Source organism: Macadamia integrifolia, chromosome 5, assembly GCF_013358625.1.
Source record: "Macadamia integrifolia cultivar HAES 741 chromosome 5, SCU_Mint_v3, whole genome shotgun sequence".
Classification (NCBI taxonomy): domain Eukaryota; kingdom Viridiplantae; phylum Streptophyta; class Magnoliopsida; order Proteales; family Proteaceae; genus Macadamia; species Macadamia integrifolia.
The window spans coordinates 24,402,172-24,414,803 of NC_056561.1; the positions used below are offsets into that span (position 1 = coordinate 24,402,172).

At 38.9% G+C, this 12,632-nt stretch overlaps 1 protein-coding gene across 1 annotated transcript in view; it reads right to left on the reverse strand.

Moving 5' to 3' along the window:
* Window positions 1–8,707: 8,707 nt before the first annotated feature.
* Window positions 8,708–12,632, reverse strand: part of LOC122079098 (formin-like protein 20) — an 85,603-nt gene continuing 81,678 nt past the window's right edge. Inside the window, exons 17-18 of the mRNA XM_042645350.1 lie at window positions 9,723–10,032; window positions 8,708–9,433 (exon numbers count right to left, since the gene is read on the reverse strand). Of these exons, the coding sequence (XP_042501284.1) occupies window positions 9,881–10,032 (152 nt within the window). The 3' untranslated portion in view covers window positions 8,708–9,433; window positions 9,723–9,880. The remainder of the gene's footprint in view (window positions 9,434–9,722; window positions 10,033–12,632) is intronic.

Below are 12,632 nucleotides of genomic sequence, written 5' to 3' on the forward strand. Positions count from 1 at the left end.
AAAAAAAAAAAAAAAAAAAAAAAAAAAAAAAAAAAAAAAAAAAAAAAAAAGATCTATACCAAAATAGGTGTCGAAAATTGTGTGGAACTCTAAGATTCCCCAAGGTGAAATCTTTCTTTTGGAAGGCCTGCTTAGGTGTTATTGGGGTGATGTCAAACCTAAAGCAACGATGTGTTGTTGATTCGAAGTGTGTTTTAGATGTGGTCTTGAGGTTGAAACAGTTGAGCATGCGCTCTTATACCGTCCGTTGTCCCAGCAGGCGTAGTTCACCTCTGCTTTCTCTTTGAGGGTTGCTTGTGACCCAAATCTCTTACTTTTTGATTGGGTCTTGTGGGGACGAGTGATAGAATCTTAAAAAAAGGACCACAATTTATTCTTTGCTACCTGGCTATGACCTTGTGGGAAATTTGGAAGCTGCAGAATACAAGGTACTTTAGAACCTCTGTCCCTCCTTTTCGATCCTGGGTGGATTCGGTTAATAGGAATGTTAACGAGGATCTATCACTAATTGAGGGTCTATCCCCTCCTAAGACCCAGGAAGCTATTGGTCCGGATACTCCACCTCCCCCTGAAGGGATGTTCTTCATCTATTCTAATGCGGCAACTGGCGTTCAACCAAGAGCTTTGGGTGTTGGTTGCGTTATTCTTGATCCAATGAAGCAAGTGCGGCTGATTGCTTCAGATCACTCTGTTCTGATGCCGGCTGTGGTAGGTGAAGCATTGGTTGCTCACTTGGATCTCTCCTCGACTATCCAGATCAGTATCTCGAATGTTGTCTTATTCTTAGACTGTCAGGTTCTTATTAAGTGCCTTTCTCCCTCTCCCGCCCCGCTCCTTTTAGTATCTCTTCCATTGTTTAAGACATCTTGCTTTTAAAAGCATCCTTTTCTTTCTGCAATTTTGTATATGTCAGTAGAATTGTTGAGAATGGGATGGCCCACTATGTCTCAAAATGGGCGTTATCCTTTCCCCAACGAGGGTTTTGGGAATCTTTCTTTCTAGAGGATTTGTGGAATTATGTAATGGTTTTTTTGCCTCATCATCTTATATATATATATATATATATATATATATATTTATAACTGTAGAATCTCAAAGAATGATCACTTCATAATCATTCTATGTTATGGTTTACTTGCCTTCTTTAGCAACTATAAGTATATAAAGCTTATCCACACCAATATTTTGAGTGATTCATTTCGTGATCTACAAAGTTCTTTCTAGAATAGATTGTATGAAGAAAATTTTTGGTATATGTATATGGTAAAAGGTCTTGTGCACAGTGTTTACAATGGACCCCACACCCTCTCAGTCCCCTCATCCGATGGTTGCGTACATGGTCCATGCACGATCATGCATAAAACCTATCCCCAATGTATATTAGCTTCCATTCATTCTAGTGGATAATATTCCACCTTGTTGATACCATAATTTGGTGATAATATGTACAACATTATAGAATAAATTAATAGTTCAGTGTTGTGCCTCTTCTAACATTGATATTATATTGCATTAATAGTTAGACGATTAATGAATTTCATATTATGGCTCAATTGGTATGATCATGATCAAACTAGCATAGCACGATTGTAGCTCGTTTAGCATAAGCCCGTATATGGGCATTCTTAGCCCATTTATAGAATGTTTAGTACGAGCCCGATTATAGGCTGATATTAGACTTATTGGTTATAAATGGGGTCATGCCTTCTTTCTTTTTTTCCTGTTAATCAAAGTGTTTGGGCCAACTTAGGTGCTCTACTGAGGTGATGTCAAACCTAAAGCAACAATGTGTTGTTGATTCGGAAGTGTGTTTCGGATGTGATCTTAAGGTTGAAACAGTTGAGCATACGCTCTTATACTGTCCATTGGCCCAGCACACCTTTGTTGTCTCTTTGAGGGTTGATTGTGACCCAAATCTCCTACTTTTTGATTGGGTCGTGGGGTGGGGAAGAGTGCCAAAATCTTCAAAAAAAGGACCATAATTTATTCTTTGCTGCTCATGCTATAACCTTGTGGGAAATTTGGAAGCTGCGGAATACTAGGTACTTTAGAACCTCTATCCCTCGTTTTCGATCCTGGGTGGATTCGGTTAATAAGAATGTTAATGAGGTTATGTTGCTCATCGAGGGTCTATCTCCTCCTAAGACCCAGGAAGATATTGGTTCGGATACTCCACCTCCCCTTGAAGGGACGTTCTTCATCTATTCCGATGCAGCAACTGGCACTCAACCAAGAGCTTTGGGTGTTGGTTGCATTATTCTTGATCCAATAAAGCAAGTGAGGCTGATTGCTTTGGATCACTCTGTTCTGATGCTGACTGTGGTAGGTGAAGCGTTGGATACTCACTTGGCCCCTCCTCGGCTATCCAGATTAGTATCTAGAATGTTGTCTTTTCTCAAACTGTCAGGTTCTTATTAAGTGCCTTTCTCCCTCTCCTGCCCCCCTCCTTCTAGTATCTGTTCCATTGTTCAGGACATCTTGCTTTTAAAAGCATCACTTTCTTTCTATAGTTTTGTAAATGTCAGTAGAACCGAGAATGCAATGCCCATTGTGTCTCAAAATGGGTGTTATCCTTTCCCTGACGAGGGTTTTGGGAATCTTCCATTCTAGAAGATTTGTGGAATTCTATGATGGTTTTTTTGCCTCATCATTTTGAATGAAGGGATTATTGCACCCAGAAAAATAATAATAATAATAATATCTATAGAATCTCAAAGAATGTTCGCTTCGTAATCATTCTATGTTATGGTTTACTTGCCTTTTTTAGCAACTATAAGTATATAAAGCTTATCCACACCAATATTTTGAGTGATTTATTTCGTGACCTACAAAGTTCTTGCTAGAATAGATTGTATGAAGAAAAAATTTGGCATATGTATATGGTAAAAGGTCTTGTGCACAGTGTCTACAATGGACCCCACACCCTCTCAGTCCCCCATCCAATGGTTGTGTACATTGTCCATGCACAACCATGTACAAAACCTCTCCCCTATGTATATTAGCTTCCTTTCATTCCAATGGATAATATTCCACCTTGTTGATACCATAATTTGGTGATAATATGTACAACATTATAGAAGAAATTAATTGTCTAGTGTTGTGCATCTTCTAACATTGATATTGTATTGCATTAATAGTCTGGCGATTAATGAATTTCATATTATGGCTTGATTGGCATGATCATGATCAAACTTGCATAGCACGATTGTAGCTTGTTTAGCATAATCCCGTATATGGGCATTCTTAGCCCATTTATAGCCTATTTAGTGCGAGCTCGATTATGGGCTGATATTAGACTTACCGGTTATAAATGAGGTCATGCCTTCTTTTTTTTGTTAACCAAGGTGTTCGGGCTAGCTTACGTGCACCTCGACTAATCCTTGGGGAGATCAACATAGCAACCCATTGCCACAGTTTCCACTTAAGTCGCAGCTGCACAGATGACGAATCGAACCTGAGACCGTGCTTCTATCCACACAATCCCCAATTCTCCCTAACCATCTGGGCAACCAACGGATAGGTAATGGGGCCATGCCTAGTTTATAAGGCTGATTACTTCAAGAAGACAATCAGTGCAAGGTTCTAAAGTGGGGAAGAGCAATTAAGCCTGACCAAAACCAACATGGACCAACTGATTGACACATCCATATCTCATGGCCCTGCAAGGGCCAGAGTTCACAATATTGGACCAATATCGATTGTTGGTAAAATCAATGCTGATACCAATACGAATTGACTGTACCAATTTATATCGATCTACTACTGAATAAAAAATAAGAGGAAATTACATTCCCCTCCCCTGGACTATGGCCTAAGAGCAGTTTCCCCCCACGTATTTTCATAAATGCTAATCCCCTCCCCTATGGTTTGAAGATTTTCTCAATCGTACCCTTCCGTTAGATAGCCCTATTAAGTGATGACCTCATCCTTCAAACATTACAATTCATACCGAAATTACCCTTCTCACTCGAAATAAGCTTTTAAGCCCTAAAATGCTAAACAAAGCTCCTTCTTCATCCCGAAGCCCCTTCTTTATCGCTGTGGTTTTGGTGTTCCGTCGTCGCTACTGTGCCCTTTCTGCAGAGCTTTCGACTGCTCTGCCCTTGGTGCTACGCTAATGTCATAGCCCTTGTGCTTGGCCACAACATGAAACCTATTAGTAAGTTTGTGTGGGATAACATTACTCTATGTTTGTGATTTTCTCATCTATGTGACAGATTGGGAAAGATCTTAGTTGATTCAAAAGGGTTGAAAATCTCTGTTTGGGAATAGAATGGGTTGGCTGTTGCGGCTATGGCTCCCCTTTCCTGAGTTTGATAACCTGACTGCGGTTTTTTGGCAGAGAAGATGGGTTTGTGCATATGTGTATATTCTGCCATTGGAGCCATTCCTCTGAGAATTCTGAATTGTTTTTAAAGAAATATGTGTGGAGAATAGATCTGTGGTGACTGTGTTTCAGGAGAAGCAATTTGAAATCATGGTTTTCACTCTCTGCTTTAGATCTCCCAATGAGCAAAGAAAAGAAAATAAAAAAACAGAGTGCTTGAGCTAATCTTGGAAACTCTTGATTCTCCAAAACAAACTAAGAAAGAAGCTATTTTTATTTCCTTTAGTAATATATGATGAAAGAGTGTAGTTGTTTCAGGAAAAGCAATTGAAATCATGGTTTTCCCTCTTTGCTTTAGATCTCCCATTGAGCAAAGAAAAGAAAATAAAAAAATAGAGTGCATGAGCTAATCTTGGAAACTCTTGATTCCCCATTGAACCTGACCAGGTTAAACACATATTAAGTTAGCCATTGCATCACACTCTAGTTGCTGGCTGTGATCCAAATGAAAGACTTAGATCACTCAAACATTGTTTCTAGACAGACACGCTTGGGTATCATAACTCTGTCTTGGCGCGGATTTTTCCTAGTGGTTTGACAATGTTTTCTCTTTACAGTGGAATTGGTGGGGCAAAAGTTGCTTTACAAAGGCTTGGCGTCAGTCTTACCCTCTTAAAGGTGTTGTTTCAATAGAATCTTCAACAACAAATAGGAAAATTCTAAAAAAGTGGTGGAAATATAGGTAGATGCCAGAAGGGTAAATCGGTCTTTTTATAGGCTAGTTTAATATCGTTAGTCACTAATGGGATGATTGAAAGAATCTTCAAACTATAGGGGAGGGGATTGACATTTATAAAAGTACGTGGGGGAGGGGAAACTACTGTTAGGCTATAGTCTAGGGAAGGAGAATGTAATTTCCTCAAAAAATAAACCCACATCTGATATGATGGATCCCATAATGATCTCTTAACCCTAACCTTGCCAAGTTGTGTTACATTTAAAGGACCCAATTATGGCCATTAATGAAACGTTTGGAAGATGGTAAAAAGGGAAATGGAAATGTAAAAATGGTAAGGGCCAAAAAAATATTAAGACCAAGCCTATGTCCCATACGAGCTCCACCTAGTTCCATACTCCATCTTGGACATGTATTTAAAGGCATTGCTTTCCAAAGAGGCTAGTTAGTTGTTCGGTGCTAAGTTTTCTTTATCAATTTGGTAAGTCTCTTCTTTTTCATATAATATCAACTTATCAAGCATTTGCTTCTTTCTAGTCTTATATTTCTCTTTTTTTAATCTACATTTTTGGAAAAACTAACCAACACGAAAGTCAAAGAACAGAAAGGCATTTATTCTTGGAAAAAAGAAGAAGAAGAAGAAATAGGCATTTATTGAACTTAGGCTAAAAGGTCGCGGTAGGGGTGTCAATTCCTAAACCGAACCGGTAAAACCGGTCGGATTGAACCGATAACAACATGGATCGAATAGAACCGAAGCCTTATTGGTTTGGTTCGGTTTCGAGTATTGCAACCCCAAAATCAAACCGAACCTCACCGGAAACCGGATGAACCCGAAACCAAACCGAAACCGGCTCAAAACCCAAACCGAAACCGAAACCAAACCAGTAAGAAACCGAAACACTCCAAAATTCATTAAAAAAAAAAATCAAAATTTGCATAGTTTTGTATACATTTGTATGGAAAGTCGAATTCAAACTAGACCAAAAACCAAAACCAACCCGATTACAAATCGATTTAAAAAACCGAAGACAAACTGAAACCAAACCGAAACCAAAATTTCCTTATTGGTTCGGTTTCGGTTTCAACTTTCCCACACCGAAACTGACTCAACCCAGACCGAAACCGAGCCAGACCGACCGATTGACACCCCTAGGTCGCGGTAAGTGCAAACAATAAATTTGGCAGAACATTTTTTCATGAATAGCCATCAATTTAACCATGTTCGATCTGGACCGTTGAAAAGATTTTCTTTTGTTTTAACTATGACCGACTGTAACGGTAACAACGGGGTTATCTTCTTTGAAAACTCGAAAACAAATCCCAACTCATTCTCCAAAGTCCAAATACTATCCGATTCCCAGTTCATCCTCGTCGCTACTCGAGCATCATCCTCTGGGTTTCTGCTAGTTTAGGGATTTGCTCGAGCAAAACACAAGAGGGTTAAAAACATTTGGTTCTCACCTTCTCAATCACTTACTAGTTACTACCATCTCCTCTCTATTTGCTTTAGAGACTCGAATTCTTCAATAAGTTACAAAGAGTCACCCACCTAGAGAGACAGAGAGGAAGATGGGGAATTTTTTGGCAATTAAGAACCACCACCACCTATGGTTTTGGTTCCATGGCTTTCACCTCTATTAATTTGATTTCCCCTTTTAGCAGACACGTTCCAAGTGAGCATCACAGAGTTTCAACATCTCTGCTGTTTTTCCACTTTCTTTTATTTGTTTCTTTATTTAGTCTCAAAGGAATCAAATAGATGTAGTTGTGAACATGATCAGAACACACCCCATAATAGAAATGAGACCCGTCGTCTTCTTCTTCATGCTTTGGCTCACGTATTTGTTCTTGAGTTCAGTCGTCCCAAGGGTAGCCGGAGATGCTGTGGAAAACTTTTGGCCCATTCACCATCTCCATTCACAATTGATGAATGAGTTTTAGGAGATGGGAAAGATCTCAAAAGAGCACATTCACAGTGATTACCATTCTCCGCCACCAGTTCTCGCACTCAAAACTAGTGAGAAACAGAACCACGTCTGATATGTATCCCCAAACCCACAATTGTCAAAGATTTTCTCGACGGCGAGAACTTTTGAGCACTTCTGGTACTTTTGGCAATTCCACCCGAAACTCGAATCCCAGAAGGAAGCACAATGTTTCCCATTGTTGATGGGAAAGTTTTTATAGTAAACCAGAAACTAAACTCGTGGTGTGACTGGTAGAGCAAGTAACCAGTGATTATAATTACATTCATTGGATGGTCGTGATTAATCTTATTCTTAATTATGATCATTATTAAAAAAGCAGAGAAATAACTTCGCGCATACGTTCCTTTACCACTCACCCTGGAACTTATGTACTATTATTGTTTGGGAATTGACGCATTTATAGAACTTTTACCGGCCTGGCTGATTACTAAACGACTGATTAATAATCAGACATTCTCAACCTAAGTTAATGGCCGAACCAGAATCAATCGAATACTATGACAAAATCGGGCTAAATTGGCTTAAATAAGCTAATCGTACTATAAATTTTCATTTATAAACCAATTAGTCAATTAGCCCGAATAACTTGGGGACGATTAGGAAGCGAAAACCAATCAACCAAAGAGAAACAGGTCCATGCCCTAGCCTCTACGAGTTCCGATTACCTGAACGGATGGAAATGGTACAGAACCGATTGGACCTGACCAGTTAGCATCCTTAGAGTAGAAGATTCATCGCAAGCTTGAAACCAGGGTTGCCAGAGTTGAAGATGTTGTGAAAGCTAAACATATTCTTATCTAATTCATATTACAAGATAACCCTTAGTTTCCTTATAAAAAAGATACAATGGAGAAATCAGTAATAACAAAACTATTCCAAATGTGATACCACCCAGATGAGGAAATCTTATTCAATGTAAATTACGAGTATTTATACAGAGAGAGAGAGAATATGCATACCCTATATTTTGACTCTGCTATTTTGAAAATAGCACAGTCAAAATATATTTTTGTGTAAATTTAAAACTATAATAAGAATTTTAAAATGATGAATATGGTTCAAATGGGTGGCAGAGTATAATGTGTCTAAACCCTATAATATTCTTCAGTTACCTCACACAGCTTTGGAGCATTTTCTTAGTTTAGACTCGACATGTAATTAGTGGGTTACCCAAACATTGTTTGAAGACAATTTTGACCCTCTAATGACAGTGAGAACAAGACCAATGAACAAGTACGGAAATGTGCAGCCATACTTGTGACAAGATTATTAATCCACAAAATAACTGATTATTGGAAACACCTCCTAATGGGTTTGTGGTTGGCCCAAGTTTCACAATGATGGTCTTTATTAAATACTCATGAGGCAACCCTTCATATAAAAGCAAATAATATAATAAAATTTCAAATCATACTCAAAAAATTACATTGTAATTTTATTTTGGGTAAACAATAAATTAAAGTTTTAAGTATACAACAGAACTAGGACCCTTCAAGCAATTTTTTGCTTTGATTGCTGGATAACCAAAGTTCTATAAACTATTGTCACCAAGAACATGCACTCCATCTAGAATATGATCTATAATCAATATTGGGAACAAGAAGTGTGAATATAACACTTTTCTATCTTACAGTTCAGCATTGCAATGGAATCAAATAATGAAGGTCCTGAAGGACTGACTTGAGAGAGATATTTCTTTTTAATAAATGAGAATATTCTAACAAATGATGAGTGAAAAGAGTTCTCAACTCACAACCTACATCTGGTTATATTACACTTAAACAGTAAGAATGCCTACCCTCTCATTTCTTTCATTTCTCAACTTCTACACAATTTTCGTGATGTTGCTCTCATCAAAATCTGAACAAGGAAAAAGAAAAAGACTACCTTTTATGTTACATGAGAAAAGAATCAATGGTCAGTAGGGTTAGAGCTATGTACACAGTTCATAGATACATTCCCCACTTGTGCTTTACAATGCAATGACATCTGGCACTGGTTCTCCCAAAATATCTCCCAAAAGAACAGTGAAACGATGATTCAAATCATGGGGTACAAATCAAAAAGACTGATTCGGAGTCTAAGAGTGACCACTAACAGGTTGGTGGGGCCAGAACCTCATTTGATGAATCCTACTAATGGAACCGTCCTTAAGGAAGAATTATACTGTTGCAAAAGCTTGACGACATTCTAAGAAGCCTGCAGTAAAAAACTAAGCTGTTGGATCTTAATCCCCGGCATATTTGTGCAAGGAGATACACGTCAAAACACAATTGGCTACTAGAGTCCAACTGTCCATGGAGGTGGGGTGCTCTAAATCTGGAAAAGTTGGTGTGCCACATGCAGCCACAAAGTTGGAACTTTTCCTGCCATTTTTCCCTACACAATTTACAGATCATCAACTCTATGAATCAGATGGTTCAGGATTTTGACAACATGCTTCTTAGAGTGTGGTTGAGTTTCCAGATCAGAATAATATACTATATAGATAGAGCTCTCAACCTCTCTAAACTAGACCAATGAATAAGGTGAGCACTAGCACTTGATCAATTAATTACTTTGACCATCGCTCCTTCGAGGGACCAGAAACATCAGGTGTTTAGGATTAATAAGCTTCAGATCAGATTATCTCCTCTGATTTGTCATGATGTTATTTTATAAAGCTTACCCATTGCAAGTTTCCTGAAAAACTGAAGGCTGGGCTCGAGTATGGAGCAGTTCAACTTTGCTGTCGTATCTTTCTATTCACATCGCCCGACAGCTGCATGGGGGGTGGGGGGAACTTCGGTTGGTTCCCGTGTGGGGCTATGGAGAAAACACTTGTAGCTATGTCGCAGCTTTCTTCATTAGGTTAATACCCTTTTCCTTCTCCATTTCGGCCTTCTTCTGGGCTTTCTTCCTCTCTAGCTCGTCTTGCTTACAGTTCTCATCATGTGCTCTCCGAAACATCCTCACAAAATTTAAGAGAGTTGAAGTTACTGCAAATATCAGTTCGGCTTTAGTCATGCAGAAGATAGCCAATTTATTATCAATATAAACAGAAAAGAATCACCAGAATCTAGTTTCAAATGAAATTTGGCGTTAAAAAAAAAAAGAGCCTAAATTAGCTGATTTTACTAGTAGAAAAAGCTAACTTCGGGGCCAAACGACAACAAGCCTGCAGCTAACCTACTAACAGCTACCAGCTATACGATCAACTAGATTTTGTGGGAGTGATACCCTTTTTTTAGGAGAAATTGCATAGTTGAAAGAGCAAGTACCTACTCCACTTATAGGATATAAAACCACATATATGGTAAATGAATGACATTTGGAAGCCTCAATGAATATTGATCTGGTAAGGAACCAAACCGTTCCAGTGGTGGAAACAAGATAGATCTTACACAAAGGATTCACAAATCACAGTCTCCTACCTTGAGTTCTCACATTTCCCCCTCCCCCTCTCCTTTCCAGTGAATAAACATTAGTTTTCAAGAAGAAACAAAGATAATATAGCTGCACAAGGAAACAAGGGGAAAAAAAGAAGAGGTAAACTACATAACAGTCCCTTCAATTTTGAAAAACCTGATGAGGATACCTCTTGAGTTCCTGAAATCATCTACCTTTTGGCTTCGGTTCGAGAACTAACAAAAGAAGGGAAAGGCGGGTGGTTGAGACAATGTAGTCCGTTGTCACAATAGTGCGAAGCAACAAATTAAAGCACTCAAATATCATAATTGGGGTCACAGGTTCGTCACTCCGGGCCATGGAAATAGAGTAGTTGAGCTCCCAATCTTTTTATTACAACTATTTTACCTGTATTCTTTGAAAAAATTTGGATCCTCCCTATTTTCTCAAATGTTCTCCTTTCTGGTTGGTAAAAGCTCATCCCAGTAACCCAGTTTTCTCTAAGCTAAGAACCACGTTACCCCTTCAAGCAAGGAAACCCAGACACAGGGGACAGATGCTGCATTACCACAAAGCTCATCAATCTAAGCAGCTGTTAAAGAGATGCTCATGTCTGAGCTTCCTGATATCTTCCCCTTCTTCAATCTTGCAAAAGCAAACAATGCATCCCACCTCTTCCTTGGACTCTGACTGAAACTTCAGCGGCTGATACTTAGTGCTTCTAACTATTTCAGATCCTTGTGACCAGCACCAAAAGAGCCATCATGGCAGTGGCTGACTAAATAAATCCGGGCCCCACTTTGAATAATTTCATACCAAAATGCTGATATTATCCATTCAACAGATGGAAAATCAAGAAAATAAAAGGTGAAACGAATATTTTAGAAGAGGACAAAGTTTTGGAGCACATCCAGCCAGGGTTGTTCAAGCCAACTGAACAAAAGAGTAAAGAGAAAGTTCCCATTCCTCTCTCTCTCTCTCTCTCTCTCTCTCTCTCTCTCTCTTTCTCTCTCTCTCTTCCACATTTCTGGTAAAATAAGACAGCAAGAAGAAAGAGTGATGGGAAGCGAAAGTGGATCTGTGAAAGTAAGGACAAGTCATGTTGCAGAATTACGAAACAACACTTTAGTGTTAGGAAAATAAAGATACTGCATTACTGCAGCTAAAGGAATATCAAGAGATTTGTGACTTTTGCATGTGTGAATGCGAAGCCTGTGCACTAAACAGAGAGAGAGAGAGAGAGAGTTGTTCTCTTAAGATTTAACATTTCCTACATACCTTCAAAAGTCCTTGGAGACCCATCTTGATCACTGCCCACAGCTGTGAGGAATGTGGTATAACTGATGCTGAATTCCACGCGTAATTGTCACAGCACCCAGTTGATCCTAGGCATTGGAGGAGGGAAATGATCAAAGCAACACCAACAACCCATCAAGATGTTGCCTAGGTGATCAAGTTCAAGGTTCCCTTCTAGCAAAGGCTGCCTAGACAACACCTCGACAACTATGATTCAACGATTGCTACCTTTCTTCTGCTACTCTCCACAAACGTCTGATCTTTAAGGAAGGTATTTTTGTCAAACATTGAAACCTTGTTAAGTTTCGTTATGCTGTCTCCCTGTATTGAACATGACTAGAGTTTTCAAGACCTCAATCATATTTTCGGTAAATGTGAGGAACCTCCAATATAATTCCCACCACCCAAGAAGAAAAATAACAAGACAGCACTACCTGATAGGATATGGCTCCAATGTACATGTGATCCCCAGAAGATACAACCCCAGGAATCTCATCACCTAGGGTCCCACTGTATCTGCCCTCAATCAGAATGAGATAAAACTCCCAGGAAGCTAGAAGTGATCATAGGGTTGGGCATGTGAACTTGGGTAAGTTGACCTAAACTTCTGAGACGAAACTTACAAAAGCCAGAGGTTTGTTACTGTGCTTGGATTGATACCTTGTGTAACCTGAAACAAGCTCGAACACAAAGAATAGACTCACTAAGTATAATATATCTTAATCATGCCAATGGTTTACTTTTGGCATGATTAAGATATATTAATCATGGTCATTGATACCCTTATATCTTCATTCACAGTCGGGACTATATTTTTGGAATCCGCTGTCATGAAAATAGAATTTCTTATCAACAATAAGAAAAAACTCCAAAAGATGAGGGGACATGGAAAGAA